At 51.8% G+C, this 24,919-nt stretch overlaps 2 protein-coding genes across 3 annotated transcripts; both read left to right on the top strand.

The window, feature by feature from the left end:
* Positions 1-286: 286 nt before the first annotated feature.
* LOC121435304 (HLA class II histocompatibility antigen, DP alpha 1 chain) lies at positions 287-7,424 on the top strand. 2 transcript variants are annotated; one of them, XM_041634538.1, is made up of 5 exons: positions 287-412; positions 3,930-4,175; positions 4,468-4,749; positions 4,849-4,999; positions 7,340-7,424. In XM_041634538.1, exons 1-5 carry the CDS (start codon positions 331-333, stop codon positions 7,344-7,346), a joined length of 768 nt encoding a protein of 255 aa, XP_041490472.1. In that variant the 5' UTR covers positions 287-330; the 3' UTR covers positions 7,347-7,424. The 2 variants fall into 2 exon arrangements, with proteins under 2 accessions (XP_041490472.1, XP_041490473.1); XM_041634539.1 differs by lacking the exon at positions 7,340-7,424 and having other exon boundaries at positions 4,849-5,003.
* Positions 7,425-12,667: 5,243 nt separating this feature from the next.
* Positions 12,668-15,486, top strand: LOC121435309 (HLA class II histocompatibility antigen, DO alpha chain). The gene is made up of 5 exons (XM_041634549.1): positions 12,668-12,749; positions 14,177-14,425; positions 14,613-14,894; positions 14,987-15,122; positions 15,345-15,486. Exons 1-5 carry the CDS (start codon positions 12,668-12,670, stop codon positions 15,346-15,348), a joined length of 753 nt encoding a protein of 250 aa, XP_041490483.1. The 3' UTR covers positions 15,349-15,486.
* Positions 15,487-24,919: the final 9,433 nt, after the last annotated feature.

The raw sequence follows: 24,919 nt of genomic DNA, 5'->3' as shown, positions 1-24,919 counted from the left end.
ACTCCAGTACAAACACCCAGCACCGGGAGGGTGTGTGCCTCACCCTCTCAAGTCCCCACCCTGACAGCCCCCACCCCAACCCCTGTCAGCTTCAGAAAACTCCCTCCTCTTCAGCCCCCTTTACCCAGCAACAGCCGGGTCAGCTCTCCGGCTTCTCTGATTGGCTGACCCAGCCTCGCTGGTTTCCCCGGTCTTTTCATCTGTTTAGTCAGGCTACAGGAAGCCGCCGGGTGTCAGGGTTTCACCTGTCCCCAATCTGTCTCAGTTCTCTTCACTATCCTGTGATCACAGTCATCAGCGTAGATCCCCAACCCGTGCTCTGAGGGGAGAATGTTCCAGAGTAAAGCTGAGGTCCTGAGAGCCTCCTTCCTGGCTTTCCTACTGAGTCTCCCAGGATCTGCGGCCATCAAAGGTCAGGAGAATGGGGGGACTGGGGTCATCAAAGGTCAGGAGGATGGGGGATTGGGGTCATCAAAGGTCAGGAGGATGGGGGACTGGGGTCATCAAAGGTCAGGAGGATGGTGGGGGGCACAAGGTATGAAGGGAAGGTTCTCCAGGTGTGGCAGTGCACCAGGTGTGGAGGGGAGGTGCACCAGATATCGGGGTGTGCCAGGTGTGGAGTTGGACTGAAAGTGGCAGTGCACCAGGTAGGGGGAGGTGCACCAGGTGGGGGCGTGTACCAGGTGTAGAGGAGAACCAGGTGTGGAGGTGCACCAGGTGTGGAGGGGAGGTGCACCAGGTGGGGGCGTGTACCAGGTGTAGAGGAGAACCAGGTGTGGAGGTGCACCAGGTGTGGAGGGGAGGTGCACAAGGTGTGGAAGTACACCAAAAGTGGAGTAGCACCAGGTGTGAAGGTGAACCAGGTATGGAGGTGAATCAGGTGTGGTGGTGCACCAGGTATGTATGGCAGTGTACCAGATATGGGGGTGTGCCGGGTGTGGCAGCGCACCAGGTTTTGAGGTGCACCAGGTGTGGAGTTGCACCAGGTGTTGAGGTGCATCAGGTATGGAGGTGTACCAAAGATATAAGAGCTAGCTAGCAACACACTTAAGTGATTGGCCAAGCAGTGATTCAAATAATATAGTTTCTGTGTGATTATTTCAGGTCTGAGCTGCCAGGAATGAATGAACAGTTTCTCCCAACAATAGATAGATATATTATAGATAGATAGATAGATAGATAGATAGACAATAGATAGAGGAAGGTAGGTAGATAGGAAGATAGATGATAGATGGATAGGTAGATATAGATGATAGGATGTGTGTATAGATAGATAATAGATAGATGAAAGACAGACATAGATGATAGATAGATAATAGACACATAGATAGACGATAGACAGAAAGATCATTTTAGCCAGCCTAGAATAAGAAAATTACTTCTGTGTCTCTCCCTCACTTTTTGTAGCGCCGGCCTCTCTAGCATCAACCAAATGGACTTTTCCTTTCTTCCCTTCCACAGCTCACTTCCTCTCTTCCCATCGCTAGGTCTTGCCTCTTTAGCCATCTCCCTTTCAGGCTGCACACTGTAGCCACCAAGACCTTCCTAAACCCCAGACTGATGTCACACCCCTGTCAAAACCTTGTGAAAGTTTTCTGGCTTTCAAGTTGGCATTAAATTCCTAAGGTCAAGAAGTCTGTCTTGACCTCTCTGGCCCTTTCTTCCTGTCTCCTGTTCCATATCTGAAGTTTACTGCGGAAGCCTCTGTGGTTCTCCGAATGCCTGGACCATTCTTCCCGAAGTGAGAAATGGCGTTGCCCACAGCTTCAGTTCAACAGTTCACCTTCCCGGATGCCCGGGCGGTAGACAGCATTCAGAGCCTGCCGACAGCATTCAGAGCCTGCCGCAAGTTCTGTGTTCTGTCCTCACTCTTTCTGTCTGCTCCTGCAGTCAGTGTAAGCATGGGGGCTAGGAACCAGGCCATATTGCTGTTTGTCTCTCTCTCTCTCTCTCTCTCTCTCTCTCTCTCTCTCTCTCTCTCTGTGTGTGTGTGTGTATGTGTGTGTGTGTGTGGTGTTGCGATAGGGTCTCACTCTGTGACTCAGGAAGACTTTGAACTTTTGGGCTATCCTCTTGCCTCAGCCTCCCAGATGCTGGGCTTGCAAGCCTGAGCCACCACGCCTTGGCTTGTAATACGTAGGTTTTAGCGTATTTTTTCTGGATGATGTTGACTTCTTAGTGTGAGAAGTACTGAGGACTGAGCCCCACGAACGTTGATTAAGTACCCCACCTCTGAATGGTCTGAGGTTCCTCCAGCTTTTTGTATGTGATTCGGAACTAAATTGTTCAGACTGGCCTTGAAACTGAAATTCTCCTGCCTCAACTGTAGCTGGGATTACAGGCCTGTGACACTAGATGGGTATGAAAATGACTTTTGGAGGAAAATACATTGTTTCATATCTGACTGATCTTTAGAACTCAGAATCTGTGAAAATGATTAAAAAGTGTAAGCCGGGGGAGGGGGAAAAGTATAAGCCAGTTTTTTTAAAATAATTTATCTGTGTTTGTGTACATTGGTGTCTTGCCCTCATGCATGTGTGTGTGAAGGTGTCAGATTCCCTGGTACAGGAGTTACAGACAGTTGTGAGCTGCCATGTGGGTGCTGGGAATTGAACCTAGGTTCTCTGGAAGAGCTCTTAATTGCTGAGCCATCTCTCCAGCCCCAATTCCCAATTATCTTTTTTTTTTCTTTTTTGCTTTGTTTTGTTTTTGGAAACAAAGTTTCTCTGTGTAACAGTCCTGGATCTCACTTTAAACCACACTAGCCCCAGATTTACAGAGATTCACCTGCCTCTGCCTCCCGAGTTCTGGGATTAAAGGGGTGCACCACCACCACTGCCTGGCATGAGCCAGTTTTAAATGGTGCTTTAAGGGTTTTTTAATCTCCCGTTTCACCTGTTTTGTGAAGAAGATTCCTCTGGCTCACGAGGAACCTGAAATCCTTCTGAGGGAACATTCTGTTGCTGCTGAACAGTCCAGGCATAGACACTCCCACCTGCCCAGGCCGGGGATCCACAGGGAAGAGGCGGGGACGCCCAGCCCTCGGGATCCACAGGGAAGAGGCAGGGACGCCCAGCCCTCCCGACTCTTTCCCCACCATTTTAAATCCACAACGCTCACATGTTTATCACATTGTTGCTAACGATAGCTTGTCTTGTGTTTGCTGTTTCTAACAAACTAATCAAGACTAAGAAAAGATCAAACCACAGAGGGATTTCAAATTCAACAACTTCTATAATTCCATTTAAAACAAAATAAAAAATGTTTAAAAATGTATTGAAAAATAAAGTTTGAAACCATTGTCAAATCCGTCCTCAAGATGCTCAAGATAAAAAAAATGGTCATAATATCAGCACACACTGCAGGTGTGGGCTTATGAACTGAAACAGAAATCCAGCGACCATAAAGAGCCCTACAGCTCAGTGAGCTTTCCCCTCAACTTTCAATTTTCTGCCCGCCTGTCCCTCCATCCCCGTCAGTTCAAACCTAACTTCACATCTGCAGTTCTAGATCTGAGAGCCATCGGGAGAAGACCGTCTTTCTCCTAGTTTCTCATCTCTGTGTGACCTGGTACAAGTTACCCACTCTCTCTGAGTCTCCCTGGTTACTTCTAGGGAAGTTGTAACATCCACATGAGTCAAAGACATAACCTACTAGCAAATGCCTGGCGCTTGGTGCTCAGTGAGTTCCCGAGACCCCTGCAGAATCATGGGGTTCTGCCTGGGAGTAAGCAGGGAAGTCTCTCCAGCCGCCTCTCCCCTGTAGCCCCCCTCCCCTGCCTGCTGTTTTCTGTTGCTCCTTCTCCCCACATTTCCCTCTGTCGGCCTTTTCTGACTTTATGAATAAATCCAGCCATCCCCCCCTCCCCCGCCTCAGCACCACATAATAGTTCTTACATTTGTCCATCCTTCTGCATCTTGTTTGAACAGCGGACCATATAGCAATGTATGACATATTCGCACAGATGCAAACGCCGTCAGGTGACTGCATGTATGAGTTTGACGGCGATGAGCAGTTCTACGTGGATCTTGACAGGGAGGAGACAGTCTGGGGCCTGTCAGAGTTCAGCACGGTCTACGGCTTTGACGCCCAGGGGGCTCTGCCCTACATCGCCCGCCTGAAGAGCAACCTGAGAGCCTTGATCCAGAGACACAACATCACCCAGGTCCCCAGTGGTGCGGGTTCTCTTGCTTTTTCCTCTGCCACCCGGTGGGAGGGGTGGGAGGGGTGGGAGGGGTGGGAGGGGTGGGAGGGGTGGGAGGGCCCTGGCCCACACTCAGAATGAGCGCCCCTAACTCCCTTTGCTGATCTTCTGCTGTAAGTGGGGGACTGGTGTTGGCTCAGTGTTAGGAGTCTCCCAGCTCTCGCTCTGGACCCCAAAGGTGCTGTGAATTTAGACTGCAGCAGAAGACACCGGGTGGGAACTCAGTGACTATGCAGAACTCACCAGGTCCTGTCTCTTCCTAGAGCCTCCCGAGGTGACCGTGTTCCCCAAGAACCCCGTGGAGCTGGGTCAGCCCAACGTCCTCATCTGCCACCTCGATAGGTTCTTTCCCCCAGTGCTCAACGTCACATGGCTTCGGAACGGGAAGCTGGTCACTGAAGGGACTTCTGAGACCGTCTTTCTGCCCAGTACGGAACTCAGATTTCACAAGTTCCACTACCTGACCTTCGTGCCCACGGCCGAGGATGTGTATGACTGCAGGGTGGAGCACTGGGGCCTGGACCAGCCGAGCCTCACTCACTGGGGTGAGCAGAACTCCCTCCTCCCCCCAACACCCCAACACGCCTCTTCCGGGACCTCGCCGCCAGCAACCCACTGTGCTAACTGTATCTCATTTCCCACAGAAATGCAGGAGCCGTTCCAGGCTGCGGAGACCATGGAGACTGTGGTCTGTGTGCTGGGCCTGGTGGTGGGCCTGGTGGGCATCGTCATTGGCAGTGTGTTCATCGTAAGAGCTCTGCACTCGGGCCACGACCCCTGGATCCAAGGACCCCTGTGAGCAACTGTGGAGGTGGGAACGTTAGGGTGGAGTCAGGGAGTCTACTCCTCTGTGCAGAAAGGAGGGAACATTCACACTGATGAAGCAGACACAGATCTCTCGACGGCGAGCAGGACAGAGCTATGAGAGGCGACACTGACAACCCTGGGAACCCAAGGCTCGGGCCCTGCCCTGAGCATCTGTGCTTGCAGCCCAGTGTTATCCATCCTCCATGTGAGGGTGCTAACGCCACTGCGGTTTGTTGCTTGAGAGACGCTTAGGCGTCTTTGTGCACAAGCGCTTTAAAGCCAAGGCCACACAGGCTGTCTGTAACTTTCTCACTGCCCTGCCTTTCGTGAAGAAAGAGAACCAAGTTCAACCAAGGTCTAATCTGTCCTGCGTATGCGCGTAACTAGGTCTGTTGTAACGGATGACGCAGTTTCCCGTCTCTACTTGGACCCACTTGTAGCAAAACTCACATAAAATTTCCCTTCTGGGCTTCTATTTATCAAAACCTATTTATCAAAATCTATTATATTTCAAATTCTTAGTTTTTTAATTCTCCCGCTGGATAACGATCTCTCCACGATGACGGCGCCTCTCACCTTCGTCTTCTCATTCTTGACTCTGGACCTCGGGGCCAAGGTTAAGGTCCCCCCTCCACAGAGGTCCCACGGACTTCAGGGCACCCCTGTTCTGACTCCGCATTCATTCACTCCTCTGTTCCCTTACTCTCAGGTCTAGCCTCTTCCCCCACACCATATGTAAACACGCTAAGGTATTTAGTGAGTTTCCCGTTACATATAGTTACTGCGCGCAATGCGTGGCAGTATTCACCGTTCCTGTGACTTTAGTGAGCTCAGATAGCATCGCCCTGCACGTCTAATTTGAACCTCTGGTCTGTTCTGCTCTCACCACCCACCTGTCTCTACACCTCTGGGATACCTGCGCTGTGTCCGATTATCTCTTAATATTTTCACACAGACCTGCATCTCTGGGATTCATGGACCCTAGGAAGCAGTTGCAGGGAGCTGGGCATGTGGCCCCTTCCCTTGGCTGTATGCTGCCTGTCCATTGCCACTGCTACGTCTATGTTGGTTCCCAGTCTCCTGCAGTGTCTGCAGCCATGTCCACCTCTGCCCTGTCCAGTCTCCTGCAATGTCCACAGCCACGTCCACCCCTGCCCTGTCCAGTCTCCTGCAGTGTCCACAGCCACGTCCACCCCTGCCCTGTCCAGTCTCCTGCAGTGTCCACAGCCACATCCATCCCTGCCCTGTCCAGTCTCCTGCAGTGTCCACAGCCACGTCCACCCCTGCCCTGTCCAGTCTCCTGCAGTGTCTGCAGCCATGTCCACCCCTGCCCTGTCCAGTCTCCCGCAGTGTCTGCAGCCATGTCCACCCCACTCTGTCCAGTCTCCCGCAGTGTCTGCAGCCACGTCCACCCCTGCCCTGTCCAGTCTCCCGCAGTGTCTGCAGCCACGTCCACCCCTGCCCTGTCCAGTCTCCTGCAGTGTTTGCAGCCATGTCCACCCCACTCTGTCCAGTCTCCCGCAGTGTCTGCAGCCACGTCCACCCCACCCTGTCCAGTCTCCTGCAGTGTCCGTGCCCCCATCGTGTCTCCACGTTCCTTTAATTACTTCTAGTTGTGAACATCCTCACTTGTGGCTTCTTTGGGCTCCATTGTTCTTGTTCTGGTAGTTTCTGGCTTGCATCCTTTGCCCATTTTTTGGAATCAGTGCTTCTGGAAGCTGACTGGGGTTTTCCCTGCCATCTTGCTGGTGGAGTTCTCTTTGGACTTTTATAATTTTCCATGGAATGTGAAGGGAGGAGGTTGGGACCTCTCCTAGCGTATAGCCTTATGATGAGAAGCCTGTCTGTCCCTTCCTTCCTTTTTTTCCTCCCTCCCTCCCTTCCTTCTTCCCTTCCTCTTTATGCTGGGATCAAAGCCCTGCACCTCCACGCCAGGCTAGGAGCCCTGCTTCACGATTTTTATCTGTAGAGGTTAGCATACATCTTGACATTCAGTAATTCCTCCATAACATCTGTTGATCTGCTGGAAATAGTGTTTAATCCACCACTGATTTGCCCAAAGCCTCACTTGTCAAAGGCTAGGAGCGGGCTACAGGCTGTACAAGGATAAAGATGTTCTGTGGCCCCACCATTAGGAGACAGCCTCATAACTGCCACCTTGGTAGAAAAGGACATCACACAAACATGAGCAAGGCTCCAAGGAAGCCTCGTGGAAAGCAGGGCTGAGGAACTGGGCCAGGGAGCCATAGGGAAAGAGAAGGGTAAGGGAGGTGGGATCCCAGACTCCCTCCTGAACCTGAGGTTGACGGTGACTGTGTCTCGCTGCAGGTGCTGACTTTCTGAAAAGAACACGGCCTTGGGAAGGTGCTCTGACCTTATCTCTGCCTCCATCCTCAGTTGTGATGTAGCCCCAGCTGTCCTGGAACTCTCTATGTCCCCAGCTGTCCTGGAACTCTCAGAGGGCTTTGCCTCTCTGAATGACTTGCTGACCTTAAAGTGCTGTGTATGTCCTTAGTATCGCTGTCAGCAAAGCAAGGGTAGCAGGCAGGAGTTGCTGTGATTCTCATCAGATTGGACACCCTTCCCTGGACTCCACAGCTCCGCCTGGACACCCCTCCCTGGGCTCTGCAGCTCTGGGTTCCTGCATGATCACTTTACTGTCTCCTTCCAGAGAATTCCTAAGAACAACTTTTTCTGTTTCTGAGCTGGGAGACTCAGCCTTTCTGGACAGAAGAGGCCACTTATGACGAATGTCTCTTGACAGTGTGGCTTCAAGTGACGCCATGGGAGCAGTTACCGAGGGTTCTGACCTAGCTTTTGGGGAGAGTCTGAGAGTTCAGATTGGCCCTGGAGAGGGGACAACAGTGAAAGGGATGAATATTCGTTTGGGTGTAGTTTGAGAAGAGATTGGCCCTGCCTCTGGTTTGACTGTAATAAAACACCTTTTGGTAAACTTTCGCTTCTTCTAATACATAAGTTAAAATTAAGATGGTATCTCATGGGTACTTACAAATTCTAGCGTTTTTACTTATAACTGGACATGGAAATAAGAAGAATCCACACTCACTTTGTGGGTGCTGGGAACTAAACCGGAGTCCCCAAGAACAGCCGGTGCTGGGAACTAAACCGGAGTCCCCAAGAACAGCCAGTGCTGGGAACTAAACCGGAGTCCCCAAGAACAGCCGGTGCTCTTGAACTCTGGGCCATCTCTCCAGACTCTGATGTGGGATCTTTGATAAAAACTAATTTCAGTAACACATGGCTGTACCTCTCTATGAGTGTGATGAGATATTTTGTTGTGTGTGTACAATGTGTCGTGCTGAATCAGTAAATTGTCACCCATCATCACGATCAACTGTCATTTCTCTCTGTCGGGAACATTCAAAACCTTCTCCACCAACTGTTCTGAGACAGTCAGTGTGGTCAGCCGGCTAGCCATCCTCTCCACAGACTCTCTCTCCCTCTCTCTCTCTCTCTCTCTCTCTCTCTCTCTCTCCAGCCCCTGATGTCATCACTGATTGGCCATCCTCTCTTCCCCTGACACCATCACTGATTGGCCATTCTCTCTCCCCAGCCACTGACACCATCACTGATTGGCCATCCTCTCTTCCCCTGACACCATCACTGATTGACCATCCTCTCTTCCCAGGCCCTGACACCATCACTGATTGGCCATTCTCACTTCCCAGGCCCTGACACCATCACTGATTGGCCATCCTCTCTTCCCAGCCCCTGACGCCATCACTGATTGGCCATCCTCTCTTCCCAGCCCCTGACGCCATCACTGATTGGCCATCCTCTCTTCCCCTGACATCATCACTGATTGGCCATTCTCTCTCCCCAGCCACTGACACCATCACTGATTGGCCATCCTCTCTTCCCAGCCCCTGACACCATCACTGATTGGCCATTCTCTCTCCCCAGCCACTGACACCATCACTGATTGGCCATCCTCTCTTCCCAGTCCCTGACACCATCACTGGTTGGCCATCCTCTCTCCGCAGCCCCTGTCACCCTCACTTGGTGTGGAAGGTCCTTCTGTATATGTGTGGCTTTTATTGGTTAATAAATAAAGAAGCTGCTTTTGGCCAGTGGCTTAGCAGAGTATAGTCAGGCTGGAAGAGATATATAGAAAGAGTAGGCAGAGTCAAGGAGACACCCTGGAGCTGCCAGAGGGGATAGATACAAGCCTCCAGCCATAACCTTGCCGGTAGGTCACAGTTATATGGTAATATATAAAATAATAGAAATGGGTTAATCAAAGATATAGGAGCTAGCTACAATATGCTTAAGTGATTGGCCAAGCAATGATTTAAATAATACAGTTTCTGAGTGGTTATTTCGAGTCTGGGCAGACGGGAACGAACACAATCACTGGTCAGCCATCTCTCTCCAGATGCCATCATGGTTCTGCTCTCCCCGTCCACAGCATCAGTCAATTCAGTGTCCACATGTGAGGACTGTGTCTTCCCATATCCCACTTGCTCATCCCGTGCCTCATGTGGATTTCAGTTGTTACTTGTGGCTGTGTGATAGTCCACTGTACACACACCACATTGCACCTGTGTGATAGTCCACTGTACACACACCACATTGCACCTGTGTGATAGTCCACTGTACACACGCCACATTGCACCTGTGTGATAGTCCACTGTACACACGCCACATTGCACCCGGTGGACACTTAGGTTGCACTCTTTGTCTACATGTGGTGTGCTTGTAGTGTGTTTCATATGTGTGTGTGCTTGTGGTGTGTTTCATATGTGTGTGTTGTGGTGTGTTTCATATGTGTGTGTGCTTGTGGTGTGTTTCATGTGTATGTGTGTGCTTGTGGTGTGTTTCATATGTGTGTGTGCTTGTGGTGTGTTTCATATGTGTGTGTTGTGATGTGTTTCATGTGTGTTTGTGGTGTGTTTCATATGTGTGTGTGTGCTTGTGGTGTGTTTCATATGTGTGTGTGTTTCTTATGTGTGTGTGCTTGTGGTGTGTTTCATGTGTGTGTGTTTGTGGTGTGTTTCATATGTGTGTGTTTGTGATGTGTTTCATGTGTGTGTGTGTGTTTGTGGTGTGTTTCGTGTGTGTGTGTGTTTATGGGTGGGCGCATGTGTGATGTGTGTGCATGAGTGTGCTCATGCGTGTGGAGGCCAGAGGTATCTTCTCGTTCATGCTCCATCTCATTTCTTTCATTTTAAAGATAATTTCTATCTATCTATCTATCTATTTATTTATTTTTATGTTATGTGCGTTGGTATTTTGCCTGTATGTATGTCTGTGTGAGGGTCTCAGGTCCCCTGAAAACGAAATTACAGACATTTGTAAGCTGCCATGTGGATGCTGGGAATTGAAACCGAGTCCTCTGTAAGGGCAGCCAGTGATCTTGGCCACTGAGCCCGATTTATTTTATTTTTAATTATGCACACGTGTGTGTGCGTGTGTGAGTGTGTGTGTGAGTGAGTGTGTGAGTGTGTGTGTGTGAGAGTGTGTGTGTGTGTGAGTGTGTGTGTGAGTGTGTGTGTGAGTGTGTGTGTGAGTGTGTGTGTCAATGTGTGCATGAGAGCACAGGTGCCCACCGAGACTAGAGGCGTCGGGTCCTCCTAGAGCTGTAGTTATGGGTGTGGTGAGCCGTCTCATGAGGATGCTGGTGTCCAAACTCTGGTTCTAAGGGAGAGCAAGGCGTTCCCTCACCTGCTGAGCCATTTCCCAGCCTACCTCTGTGTCCTGGCTGACTTTCTGTGTCATCCTGACACAAGCTAGAGTCATCAGAGGAAGGAGCCTCAGCTGAGGAAATGTCTCCGTGAGATCCAGCTGGTAGGCATTTTCTCCATTAGTGATCCAGTGTGGGAGGACCCAGTGCATGATGGGAGGTGCCATCCCTGGGCTGCTGGTCCAGGGTTCTATTGGAAAGCAGGCTGAGCAAGCCATGGGGAGCAAGCCAGTAAGCAGCACCCTCCATGGCCTCTGCCTCAGCTCCTGCCTCCAGGATCCTTCCCTGTTTGAGTTCCTGTCCTGGCTTCCTTCAGTGATGAGCAGCAATGCTGAAGTGTGAGCCTAATAAACCCTTTCCTCCCCAGCTTGCTTTCTGGTCAAGGTGTTTCATCGCAACAATAGAATCCCTGCCTAAGACACCCCACCTTACTTTTTGAGGTGGTCTCACTGAACCTGGAGCTGACCTATGTGACTAGACTGGATGGCCAACAGATTTCATGGATCTGCCAGGCTCTGCCTTCCCAGGGACATGTTACAGAAACGCTCCACCATGTCTGGGTGTTTATGTGTCCTGGATTCCAGACTCAGGTCTTCATGCCCATGTGGCAAACTCTGCCCACAGAGGCACCTGCCCAGACCCAGAAATCTGTGTTTGTTACAAACCCCGCAGGTGACTCTTTGGAACTGAAGACCCAGGAGACTTCTCAGATGCGGCCAAGCTCGACAACCGTTTATTTCAGCATCTTTGACAAAGACTTTCAGAAATTTGTTGAGAGTTCTCTTTATCTGGGTAGACGGTTATCCGTTTTTATTTCCTTTCTCTTTCTGAGACAGGTCTACGTAGCCCTGGCTGGCCTGGAACTCACTCTGTAGAGTAGGCTGGCTTCAGACTCACAGAGATCCACCTGCCTCTGTCTCCAGAGTTCTAGGCCCAGCATCTCTCTATTTTCTGTATTGAGTCCTTTCCAGCGCCAGCCATTGGTACAACCCATCAAAGGGAAAAGCCAGGGGCACAGCACACCAGTCTCTGGCCCGCTGTGGATTATGCTGCATTTGGTTAACTATGTAAAGATGTGTTGTTGTTTCACCTTGCCTGCCTAAAGCATCTGATTGGTCAGCCAGTAACTGGGCATAGGAGGGATAGGTGGGGCTGGCAGGCGGAAGGAAAGGCAAGCCAGTCAGCCAGCTGGGGGCCAGCCAGACACAGAGGAGGCAGGAGAGTGGGACGGACGGTGTGTGGGTGAGGTAAATGAGCCCTAGGCAGCACCAATGAATAAAAATGGGAAGCCTATGCTAGGACCAAGCATTCGCAATTAGTAATAAATCTCTTTGTCATGATTTGGGGGCTGGCCAGCATAAAAGAGGGTGCTTGAGGACCAGAAGGGACAAAAAGAGACCACCTGTGCCCTCTGCCCACCTCCCATCGGTTGTGGGAACTGCCTGTAGCTTTTCTTCAGGAAAGCAGCTCCAATGGTTGCACATCCTTTCTTACAGGATAAAATAAAATAATATTTTTGAAAATGTTTTACAGATTTAAAGGGCTTTTATTCTCAAGATTTCCCTTTAAAGTTTCTTCGTGCAGTTTATTTCTTATTTTTACCCCAAATTTGTCCCAAGGGATCTACATGGAAAATCAGGTTCCTTCTATCAGAGACCACACGGAGGCTTTGTCCCCAGCACAGCCGTTTGGTGCTCCGAGACCTCCCTGCTCCTTCCTGAAGCCCCTTCTTGAACAATGAAGTGACAAGTGACCCATGACCTCCACCCTCCACCTTCTCACCCAGACTCTTTGCTTCTCTACCCAGCAACAGACCTGTTAACTCAGGGAGCTGCTCTGATTGGCTGCTTACAGCAAGGGTCTTCCCCTAACCTAGATCTGTTTCTCTTTACCTCCATCTTGCTCCCTCACTTCCCAAACAGAGGTTGTTAAAGTGCCCCACCCCCTCAGCAATGGTCCTCCGTGTGGAGCTGGTCCTGGCGTTTCACACCCTGATGCGCTTCCTGAGTCCCCAGGGAGTATGGGCCATCAAGGGTAAGTGCTGGGGACACCTGGGGGTGGGAGGAGACTAGGGAGACAGCACAGGGAAGAGTCTCCCTTCTCTGGTCTATGGGCAACTCCCTCCAGCTGTGGGCAAACCCCAGCCACTCTGGAACATCCACTCTGGAACCAGCTCCGGCTGTGACAGGGTCTCCTCTGGGCTCCCTTTACCTTCAGAGTCCTCCCTGTCCCTTCCTCTTTTCTGAGACCCATGCCCTCAGCCGCCTCACTGCTCAGCACCCTGGCACCTCTGCCACTTCCTGGCTCACACACCAGCTTCAGTGCGGCGTTCTCCGCTGTGTATGTGTGAGCCCCCGGCTCCTCCACTTGACATAATGCGGACACAGGACAGCCCTCACACTCACCTCACCCCTGTAGAGCTCTGAAGGCGCTGATGTGTAGCCCTGAAGCGTTCTGCTGTGAGGTGAGACCCATTCTGTCATCTCTGGGACGTGAACTTTGAACTCCTGATTTTTAAACTTTTTTTATTGATTTTTATTGAGCTCTACATTTTTCTCTGATGCCCTCCCTTTCTCCCCCCTCCCCTTCAACCCTCTCCCAAGGCCCTCATGCTCCCAATTTACTCAAGAGATCTTGTCTTTTTCTACTTCCCATGTAGATTAGATCCATGTATTTTTTTTTTTAAGAAGAGACAGGTTTTCTCTGTGAACCTCCAGCTATCCTGGAACTCGTTCTATAGACCAGGCTGCCCTCAAACTCAGAGATCCTCCTGCCTCTGCCTCCTGAGTGCGGAATTAAAGGTGTGCGCCACCACTGCCCGGCTTGAACTCCTGACTTTGTATCCAGTGTGTCCTATGATGCTTTGGGCTCTTCTCTCTCCCTCTCCACCTCCAAGTGTTTACGAGATGGTTCCATTGGGCTCTGTAGCCCAGGCTGGTTTTCCCACCTTCTGAGTGCTGGGGTTGCAGGACTAAGCCACCATGCCTGGCTTGTGGGGAGCTGTCACCCCAGCCTCTGGGCCACAGATCTTAGCTCATGCCCCTGTGCGTCACTGCACCTCCTCCACGCCTATACTGACTGTCTTTGCCAAAAGCTCCCCTTCAGTGCTTCCCCTTAACCATTCCCCCCTCACCCCAGTTTCACCACCTTACACACAAGACCTGACAGCGCGGCTGGGGCTACAGCTACAACAAATGATGGGGACCTGGGAACCGCAGACACCATATCCGGGGGGGGGCACCACTCCTTCCCAGCCTGCTTTGCGGGCTCTGTCCTCACACTTTCTGGTCACACACCCTCTGTCTTCTCCTTGCTGTGTCTCTGCAGCCTCTCAAGGGTCCGCTATGGCATAACAGGACTGTCCCCACACAGCCCAAGACGAGGCCAGGCTGAGAGTGAGCAGGTCTCACACCTGAGTCAGACCTGCTTCTCTCCCCCGACCCTGCTCTCACCCAATACAGCTGACCACATGGGCTCCTATGGACCCGCTTTCTACCAGTCCTACGGTGCTTCTGGACAGTTCACACATGAATTTGATGGGGAACAAATTTTTTCTGTGGACCTGAAGAACAGGGAGGTCGTGTGGCGTCTGCCTGAGTTTGGGGCCTCCCTATACTCGAACTTCCAAAATGGGTTGGCCAGCATCGCCATGATCAGAGCTCACCTGGACGTCTTGGTGGAACGCTCCAACCGAACCAGAGCCATCAGTGGTACCTGGCCTTCCCTCTGCCCCACCCAACTAGGCAGAGTCCTCCTGTCCCCTCCAGCCCCAGTAGGCACCACCCCAGAGCACCCCTGCGGGTGACCACATGGGAGGAAGTGTCCCTCACTCTTGGCCCTAGTAAGGCCCAGCTGTAAGGGGTGGAGCTCAGGGATTCAGGATCTCATTCCTCCTAGAGCCTCCCAGGGTGACGGTACTCCCCAAGTCTCGCGTGGAGCTGGGAAAGCCCAACGTCCTCATCTGCGTCGTGGATGATATCTTCCCGCCTGTGATCAATGTCACCTGGCTGCGCAACGGCCAGCCCGTCACCGAGGGAGTGGCCCAGACCAGCTTCTACTCCCAGCCTAACCACAGGTTCCGGAAGTTCCACTACCTGACCTTTGTGCCCTCGGCCGAGGACGTGTATGACTGCAGGGTGGAGCACTGGGGCCTGGACCAGCCGCTCCTCCAGCACTGGGGTACGGGGTCCCACGTCATCGCCTGTCCACGTCCGTGTCTCCTCTACTCCGGATCCCTTCCTGTGTCCTCTGACCCTCGCTTCCTCTCCCAGAGCCCCAGGTGCTTACCCCACCACCAGAAACCACCGAGACCCTGGTCTGCTACCTGGGCCTGGCCGTCGGCTTTGTGGGCTTCCTTCTGGGCACAGTTCTCATCGTCACAGGCATGTGCCTGCCCAGTGTCCGCAGGTACAGAAGCCCAGGGAGTCTGGGGGTGAAGGGAGGAGGGCACATGTGTGTCAGGGAGGGGAAATCAGAGATCTGTGAAAAGCAGAGGGGAGAGAAGGGGAGGGGGAGAGGAAAGGAAGGAAGGGGAGGGAAAGGAAGGGGAGAGGAACTAGAGAAGCAGGGGTTTGGCCAGTGGACAAATGAATGTGACCGACCTTGGTCAGCTGGGTTTTGCTACTTTAGGTAACTATTCCTCTGAGAGGAACCGTGAGAAATGCCCTGTGGCTTCCTGGCAAGCTTCTAGAAGCTTCTGTGTGCTCAGCTCCAGCCTGCTACAGTGTGGACCCCCAGTGGCATCAACCTCTGTTCTACAGGTCCCTCATTTACTGGCTCCCCAACTCCCCGTAGAACTTGTGGGGCCACGTCTGCCGCGCTCCTGCCCAAGTGCACTCACGGTTCCGATTCATCCAAACCTCTGGCAGCCACACTAAATTCTCTTAACGTTTTGCTGTTTGTCCTTTGTACGGGATCTGGGGCAATACTTACAGCTGAGGGATGCTGAGCACAGAGAGGAGCTCTGGGTGGTGACCACCCAGCATGGCGGTTCACACTGGTGAACATCGCTCATCTGTGCCTCGTTTGGTCCATATTTTGTCAGTGGGTTATTTTACCCAGGGGGCTTCATGAAACTCATCTTCTGAGTTCAGACTTCAAGGAAAAGTTACAGAGTATCTGATTACTGCAACAATGACAGCTCTGTGAGGTGTGAGGTGCCAGGAGCCAATGACAGCTCTGTAAGATGCCGGGAGCCACGCTCACAGGGATTCTGCTCCTACAGGAACGCCCCTCCCTTTCGGACATTCCCCTGTGAATGGCAAACAGCTGCCCAAGACTTAGGCGTGCTACTAACACATCAGGCAGGAGGGCAGCACCGTGGGTCTACAAGATACCCTGGGCTGGAGAGGCTGCTCAATGGTTAGAGCATTAGCTGTTCCTGCAGAGAACCTGGGTTTGATTCCCAGTATGCAGATGGTGGCTCGCAACCACCTGTGACTCCAGTTCCAGGGGATCCTGTGCCCTCCTCTGCCACCAGCACCCTTCTCCCTGGCACCAGGCACACATATGGTGCACAGACATACATGCAGGTAAAAAACTCATGCATATCAAATTGAAATGATAAGTAAATCTTAAAAGAAAAAAGCTGGATTTCCAAGTGACCCACCTGCTCTCTTTAGTCGTGTGGGCTGGAAGATCTTAACCGTGAGTAGAAGTGAAACACACAGAGAGCAGTGAATGTGCAAGGCTGTTCCTGTCAATCATCGAATGAGTGACACAGACGGGGGTTTCCAAGCAGGAATGCCTTAGGGGTCTCTTGGGGTCTTCTGGATTAGGGTCTCAGGGGCAGGGAAGTGGCAACAGGAACTCTGTGACGAATGTGACGTCACTGTCCCGATCTCAGCCTGAGTCTGGTAACAGGGTCTCTGACAAAGGTGCTACTGGGAGCCTTTGGCTGGGAACCCTGAGGTCTGAGTTGGACCAAAAGGCTTCTGGAGAACCTGGGCTTGTGGTTTGCTAAAGCATCAAAGTTGATCAGGATGTAAATAGAACAAAAACTGTGAATTTGGCCCCGAGAAGGAAAGGGCTGATGAAGAAATCGTGGACTTCCCAGGAGAGAGTAAGACTACCAGAAAATTCTAAGGAAGTGGGGGAGGTTGTCTTAAGTCGAAGGTTTTGTTTGCCAGCAATGACAAGATCTTCTACACCCAAGGAGAAACTATTTACCATAAAGGAACAGGGATGGGAGCACACAGAACTCGGGGTGGGTTTTGTCCTGTCCCCTGGGAACAGAGCTGAGACCTGACAAGCCAGCAGAATGTAGCCTGTCTTCTTGCGGGGCCACATGGCCTGCATGTTAGCCACAGCCCCTCCATGCTCGGTCACATGTGAGCCACAGCCCCTCCATGCTCGGTCACATGTGAGCCACAGCCCCTCCATGCTCGGTCACATGTTAGTCACAGCCCCTCCATGCTCGGTCACATGTGAGCCACAGCCCCTCCATGCTCGGTCACATGTGAGCCACAGCCCCCCCATGCTCGGTCACATGTTAGCCACAGCCCCTCCATGCTCGGTCACATGTTAGCCACAGCCCCCCCATGCTCGGTCACATGTGAGCCACAGCCCCCCCATGCTCGGTCACATGTTGGCCACAGCCCCTCCATGCTCGGTCACATGTTGGCCACAGCCCTCACCTGACATTGCCACCCACAGGACTAACTCCCAGTCACACTTTCAAATACTTGGAAAATGAACAACTGGCCAAACCTGGGCGAGCATCCCTCCCAGGCCAATGTACTTAGAGCAGGGACTAGATCTCACAGGTTGGGTTGCAGCAAGAGAGGATAGCCTAGCTCTCGGAAGACATCACCGTTTGTCATTACTTTTGTTCCCTTGGCTCCCTTTGGGCTCAGCAGGGTCCACCTCTTCCTGTGGGTCCACCTCCCCCATCACAGGTCACAAACTCCCCCCACGATGACAGCACCAGTTCCCCCTTCTGTCCTCCAGCCTAGCCTGCCACTCTCCCCCACGTTTCACTGAGACTCCTGCGATGGCTTCCTCAGATCCCCTCTGTGCGTAGCCTAAAAGTCAAAAAGCTCCACAGGATTTGTGACCAAACCCCTCCAAGCCTCCTTTCTTACCGTGGCCTCCTCCTTAGAGACAGTAACTCTCAACTGTCCCAGTAGCCTCTGTGCTGAGATTTGCATGTGGTTTGCCTTCACCCATCCCACGGTGTGGCAGCTTGGTCCTCAGTGTTGCTGATGTTGAGGTTGAGGGGCCTTTAAGCTATGAGGTCAAGGGGAGGCTCTTAGGTCCCTGGGGACCTTGCCCCAGGGAGGGATTGAGGTAGCTCTCGTGGGTGAGTTGTAAGGGCCAGCCTGATCCTGACTTCTCTCTGCTTCCTCTCTGGCAATGCGGTCTCTCCTCCCATGCACTTCCTCTGTGGGGAATCCTTAGTCTCCGGGTCCTCACCGGAGACTGGCATCGTGTCCTGATGCTCCAGAGCTGTGAACTAAATACATCTTTTAAAGGGTAATAGCATTTTGTTGATGGGCGATAGCATTGGTAGTGATCGCCTGCTCATGTCACATGGGATGGATTACTACATCTTGATGGATCTTGTTTCTGTTTTGAGACAGGGCTCCATTACATAGCCCGGCTGTCCTGGAACTGGCTATGTAGACCAGGCTGGCCTAGAACTCACTGTGACCTGTCAGCCTCCATTGGGATGAGAGATACATCAGCATGTATCTCAGTTCTTTCCCTTTAGGCTTTATTTCTTCTCTTTCTGTTGTGGAATGTTACTTCAGCTATAGAAAGGTGCGCTGAATTTGCTTATGTTATGGAATGTTACTTAACCATGTAAAGATGTGTTACATTTGTTTATGCTGCATTTGTTCAACAAAGTAAAGATGTGTTGCCTGCCTAAGGCACCTGATTGGTCTAATAAAGAGCTGAAGGTCCAGTAGTTAAGCAGAGAAGGGATAGGCAGGGCTGGTGGGCAGAGAGAATAAATAGGGGGAGGAATCTAGGCTTGAGAGGAGAAAGAGGGAGAAAGAAGGAGAAAAATGAGGAAGATGCTAGACAGACAGACAGACACGGAAGAAGCAGGAAAGTAATACATACAGAAGGAAAGGAAGGTAAAAAGCCTCCCAGAAGTGTTTGCTCTTGCTAGTTAGTCCTCGGTGATGCAGCTGCTATGCTGGCATCTCGTCAGGCTCTCTCATTCCTTGTTTCCAGCCACTACCCTTCTATGGCTGGGACCTTGTTCTGTCGGGTCACGTGCTCCTTGGCTTCAGAGAGCGCGTGCAAAGGAGGCCAGCTGCATGCGATGTGGGCAGAGGAACATGGCCTTCTTCCTCGCTGACCCTTGGACAGTGTCCTGAGCAGTATGAGGGTCAAGGTGGAAGCAGTCCCTACGAGAACGTCTAAGCAATGTCTCTAGTTGCTCAGCTTCCAGCTGAAAAGCCAACGGCCATTCAGAGTTCTGAGACTTGGTGTGAGTCTGGGCAGCACCTCCCCTCCCTCCTGCCTCACGCTCACACGCGTGCCCCTTCTCTTGCCTCACACTCACACGCGTGCCCCTTCTCTTGCCTCACGCTCACACGCGTGCCCCTCCCTCCTGCCTCACGCTCACACGCGTGGCCCTCCCTCCTGCCTCACGCTCACACGCGTGCCCTTTCTCTTGCCTCACGCTCACACGCGTGCCCCTCCCTCCTGCCTCACGCTCACACGCGTGCCCCTCTCTCCTGCCTCACGCTCACACGCGTGCCCCTCTCTCCTGCCTCACGCTCACACGCGTGCCCCTCCCTCCTGCCTCACGCTCACACGCGTGCCCCTCTCTCCTGCCTCACGCTCACACGCGTGCCTCTCCCTCCTGCCTCACACTCACACGCGTGCCCCTCCCTCCTGCCTCACGCTCACACGCGTGCCCTTTCTCTTGCCTCACGCTCACACGCGTGCCCTTCCCTCCTGCCTCACGCTCACACGCGTGCCCTTCCCTCCTGCCTCACGCTCACACGCGTGCCCTTTCTCTTGCCTCACGCTCACACGCGTGCCCCTCCCTCCTGCCTCACGCTCACACGCGTGCCCCTTCCGGACAGGGTGAAGATCCTTCTCAAACTGCAACAACTTTAACCTCTAGAAACTCACCCCAAATCGCCGCTGCCCACGTCACAACTTTCACAAGCCTGTCTGAATTTGCACAAGTTACTCTGTGTGCCAGACTTACCTTCCTCTGCCAAGACCCTGCCTGGCGGCCCCCAAGCCCAGATTAAATGTCAGTTCTGTGAAAGTTTCTCCCCCCTCTCCCCTCCCATTCTGACTTTCTATGAAACACAACACTCTCTGGTGTGTCTGCCTTTCACATCTTGCTCCTGGAGAACAAGGAAGCTCTGTGCCTGGCACGTCCAGCACTTGGCACAGTCTGCTTAACTCTGTTTGACGAGTTCCCACCCCAGCCTGCTTCCGCTAGCCTGCACCGGTTTCATCCCGCTGACTGACACACGTCTAGGTCACGTGATGAGTGAGTCGCCTTCTCACTGGGACTGGAGCCATGCTAGGCAGTACTCTCCGTCTACATTTCTATTTTGAGGCAGGATCTTCCTAAGGTGCTCAGGCTGGCTTTGGCTCATTGTAGCCCAGGCTGGCCCTGAACTTCGTCTCCTGCTTCAGCCTCCAGTAGCTGGCGTTTCAGGCCCAGCTTGCTGAGTGCTCTTCATATGTTATACATATGTATTTCATACCTTATTCATAAAGTCTAGAGTTTGGAACCATCTTTAAACCTTAACGCTGGCTCAAAACCACCCCGACCTGCTGTGAGGCCATCATGTTGGATCGATCTTTAGCTCGTGGTCATTTAAAGGGTCTGTACCACAATTTTCATGCAGTATCGAGGGCCCGGAGAAGTCTGTTTCTTCCTGCCTCTGTCTGGAGAGCAGGTCTCTCTCCTCGGGATAATTTCCTCTAGCTTCCGTGATACAAGCCAGTCATCTGAGTACACAGGAGGCGGAGGCAGAGGGATCACAAGTTGGAAGAGTCCCTGCACGATTTAGTGAACTTGTACCTCAGATAGCCAACCCTGTCACCTCACCTCGGCTTAGGACACTGCCTGGGATGGTTTGGGATTTGGCTCCATCTTGTGGTTCAAGATCACCTTATACCCTGACTGTCTCCAAATGGGCACAAGCCTGTCTAGGAGGGGACCTCTTGGTATTTCTGTCAGCGGAAACTATCTGCTATCTCCCCCTCCCAGGGTACCACACCACTCAGACCCTACTGACTTCCCAGCTGTCCTCCCTTAGGCTGTCAGCGTATGGATCTGCTCCGGGTCCCTCTCGTAGGTAACACCCTGAAAACGGTCATCACAGCGCTGTGTGTTCAAGACTGCTTCGGCCACATCTACCCGCTGGGCAGTGTTTCTGAGCCCTCCCTCCACCCCAGCCTCAGGCTTTTACAGACTTCCTGCCCTGTTCCGTGATGTCCCTTTGGCCATGTACAGGTTAAAATCTCTGTGTTGCTCAGGGCGGAGCCATCAGCAGTCACTCGTTCCAGAACTTTGACCAGTTATGAGCCTGCCCCAGTCATTGCCCGATACAAACAGCATCTTCTCTGGCGGCTGGGTGGGCGGTGCTAGTCTGGGAACACAGATGGGGTTAGAAGGCAGCTTGTCTGACCTCAGCAATACGTCGCCCCCACCCGCCACGAGCAGGGCTCGTGACCTCCTCGGACATCAGATCTCACCCAGACATACTGTACCAGGTATGTGTACCTTCCCATTGCGCAGGGCTGAGTCAATCAGAAAGCTCTTGGCGACCCCCTATGCTATTATTGCGCCAGTGGGTGCATCTTGTCCAGGAAGTGTGCTCTATGCTACACAGGGACCAAGCTGGACAAATGTTTTCTCTTCCCCAGCAGCTCACACAGCACCTTCGGGCACTGTGAATGCCAGCCTCCAGGGAGGACACGTTCAGCTCAGCCCCAGCTTGATCTGCTTGCAGGCTGCAGAGTGCACACTGTGTCTTCAGCAATGGGGTCTTGGATCTGGTTCTGGTGGTGACTGTCCCAGTTAGCTTAAACTGTGAACATGGCCCAGTCCATCCCAAGGCAGGTGGTCCTGGCCATACATGAGATCTGTTGAAACTCGAGCCAGTGAGCCAGCAAGCAGCGTTCCTCCATGGCTTCTGCGCTGAGTTCCTATCCTTGCTTTCCTCGATGACAGACAGTGACCCGAAGGACAGGCTAAACAAAGCCTGTGCTGCTTTTGGTCAGTGTTTCATCACAGCAACGGAAAGCAAAGTGGAACGGGGACCAAGAGCCATGACAAGAGCCACCCGGTCTTGAGAGCCTCTCGCTTCTTGGCCGGCGACACAGGGAGATAACCCACGCTTGACAATGGGATTTTGGCGTAGCTATGGTTTCTGAGAGCACCATTATTCATGGTATATCCAGACTTTCAAAACTTAATCAGACCTTCTAGCTAGCTCATAAAGTGTTTGTTTGGTTTTTTGGTGAGGGGTTGTTTTGTTTTTCAAGACAGGGCTTCTCTGTATAGCTATGACTAGTGACCTCAAATCTACAGAGATCTGCCTGCCTCCTAAATTCTGGGATTAAATGCGTGTGCCACCTCCCACCCCACTCATAAGGTGGTTTTTGCATAAGGCCTTTTCTTTCCTTTTTATATATTTATTTAGTTGGTTGGTTGGTTTTTCTTTTTCTTTTTTTCTTTTTGTTTTTTTGACACAGGGTTTCTCTTGTATCTTGGGCTGTCTTGGAACTCACTCTAAATCAGGCTGGCCTCAAACCCACAGAGATCTGCCTGCCTCTGACTCCCAAGTGCTGGGACTAAAGGTGTGAGCCATCACCGCCTGGGTAGTTGGTTGGTTTTTCAAGACAGGGTTTCTCTGTAGCTTTGGAGCCTGTCCTGGAACTAGCTCTTGTAGACCAGGCTGGTCTCGAACTCACAGAGATCCGCCTGCCTCTGCCTCCCGAGTGCCCTACTTACTCCACCCTTCTGCCTTTGAACTCGGTTCATTCTTGCTTTTCCATTGTTTGAGGCTCATCGTGTTTGAGGGCGCTGACGCTGTAATGTAGGCAGAGTGGACACCTTCCACTCCGGACAGGGTCCATCGACTCCCCCAGGCTTTGGTGGTTTTGTTTCTATTCTAGTATACTCACGGTTTCTCCTTGGTTTCCTCAGTGTCCTGCTCGCCCAGTCCCTGAGTTCTGTGTCCTGCAGGTTTTTCTCACAGCCGATTTCTCGCTTCCTTCCACAATGGCCAGAGAGAATACAGGGAGTGATTTGCTTCCCTGATGTGTTTAGACTTATTTTAGGGTGAGTCCCAGGACCGCTGAGAAGACTGAGTTCTGTAGCATTTGGGAGAGTGATCTGCAGAGGTCCTTTATCTCCAGGGGTCATTTTTGCCTGAACAAGCTGTCCCTTGGTGCCAGGAGGGAGTTGAAGTTACCCACTATGTCTTGGGGTTAATCTGTAACTTTGTATCTAGCAGTGTGTGTTTTATGAAATTGAGCCGGCTCCTGTTTTTCTCATGGAGAATCCTAATGCTAGCTTGATGGATTGTTTCCTTAGTCAGTATAAAGTGACGTCATCCGAGTTTAGTTTGAATGCTGTCTTGTCAAGATATTAGATAGCAACTCAAGCTCATTTCCTGGCTCTTTGGTCGGGGTGCCTATGCCCATCCGTCATCCTTGATGCTGGGGTGTGCTCCTTGGATGCAGCAAAGTGGGGGGCTCCTGTGCTGATACCCTCTGTGTCTTTGGATGGGGAACTGAGACCACTGATGTCCAGTTAAAGGTGTGAACTAGTTGTCGTTTTGCTGACTTTGTAGTGTGCAGTGTTTCCCTAACCCTCACTTAACTACTGTTGGGGCTGCTTCTCTTTCTTCTCTTCCATTCAAGGCTGAATGAGGCATCCAGGAGGAGGAAAAGGGTCCCAAGCACAGGGAAAAAACTCAGATACCGTCACTCCCGCTGATAGGGGTCCCACAAGAGTGCCAAGCTATGCAACTATAACGTACACACCGAGGACCTAGCTCATACCCATACAGGGTCCGTGATTGTCACTGCGGTCTCTGGGAGCCTGCTCAGTCGGCTCTGTGGGCCGTGTTCTTAGCATCACGGTCTCTTAGATGCCCTGCGTTTCTCTCGACAGTAGCTGGCTGTGTGCTCATACGTTCATTTCGTCTGTGTTTATCAGGGGCAGTTTCACTCCTCCCTCAACTGTGACCATGCTTTGTAGAGTCGTCTAGGTTGGCAGCTGCGGTTCTCAGGACATCCTGAGACATTCTGGCTTTCAGTTTCCGTTGGAAAAGAAATGAGCTGTTCTGACAGTCTGTGATGTGACCGTGTCTTCTTCCAGCTTTCAATGTGTTCTTCTGTCTGTTCAGTGATTTGACCGCACGGACACGGGAGTTTCTCATCTATCTGGCGTTCTGTCAGCCCTTGTATCTGGATGGGGATCTTTTCCCTCTAGAGCTGGGGATTTTTCTTTTAGACTTTATTGAAGGTATTTGCTATGCTTTGGGTAATGGAATGCTCCCCCATGTCCACACTTCATAGGTCTGGTCTTTTCATGGTGTCTCAAAGACCTCACGTGTTCCGCTCAGGTGTGTCTCAAAATGTACCATTTCCTTAATGGAAAAAACCCCTCTGCCAAGAGTTCAAATGCTGGTGTCCTGTCCTCCATGTGACCCTTCCCCTTGAGTTTCTGGCTTGCCGAAATGTTGATTTCAGGTCGCTTCGTTTTTCCTTCAGTGTTTCTCGATTGGATTGTGTTGCGGAGTGTTATTTTCAGGTGTGTGGCTTTTGTTTAAGCTGCACTTGTTTAACCCTGTGACGCTGTCTAACACACCTGATGGTCCTAATAAGAGCTGAGCGGCCAATAGCGAGGCAGGGGCAAGGGTAGGCGGGGCTGGCAGGCAGGCAGAGAGGATAAATAGGAGAAATCCAGGGAAGAGGCACAAGAGAACAAGAAGAGGACATCAGGGGTCAGCCACCCAGCAAGCAGCAGAGGAAGAAGAAAAGAAAGGTGTCCAGAAATAGAGAAAGATAAGAGTCCCGAGGCAAAAGGCAGTTGGGTTAATTTAGGTTAAGAAAAGCTGGCAACATTGTTTGTCATAGTCGAAACTTGGAAACAACCTAAATGTCCTTCCACTGAAGAATGGATAAGGAAAATGTCTCTCTCTCTCTCATGCTCTCTTCCCTTTCTCCCCTCTTCCCAATTTAATCAGGAGATTTTTTTTTTA

Source organism: Microtus oregoni, unplaced genomic scaffold (assembly GCF_018167655.1).
Source record: "Microtus oregoni isolate MIOR12 unplaced genomic scaffold, Mior012 000046F_ref0000063, whole genome shotgun sequence".
NCBI classification, from domain to species: domain Eukaryota; kingdom Metazoa; phylum Chordata; class Mammalia; order Rodentia; family Cricetidae; genus Microtus; species Microtus oregoni.
The sequence above is the reverse complement of the archived record's forward strand: the minus strand, read 5'-3'. Positions and strand labels throughout refer to the sequence as shown.

Coding starts and splice junctions, on each gene's coding strand:
- LOC121435304 (XM_041634538.1), top strand. CDS start 331: ATGTTCCAGAGTAAAGCTGAGGTCCTGAGAGCCTCCTTCCTGGCTTTC. Junction 413..3,929: donor AGGATCTGCGGCCATCAAAG/GTCAGGAGAATG, acceptor TTGTTTGAACAG/CGGACCATATAGCAATGTAT. Junction 4,176..4,467: donor CATCACCCAGGTCCCCAGTG/GTGCGGGTTCTC, acceptor GTCTCTTCCTAG/AGCCTCCCGAGGTGACCGTG.
- LOC121435309 (XM_041634549.1), top strand. CDS start 12,668: ATGGTCCTCCGTGTGGAGCTGGTCCTGGCGTTTCACACCCTGATGCGC. Junction 12,750..14,176: donor GGGAGTATGGGCCATCAAGG/GTAAGTGCTGGG, acceptor CACCCAATACAG/CTGACCACATGGGCTCCTAT. Junction 14,895..14,986: donor GCCGCTCCTCCAGCACTGGG/GTACGGGGTCCC, acceptor TTCCTCTCCCAG/AGCCCCAGGTGCTTACCCCA.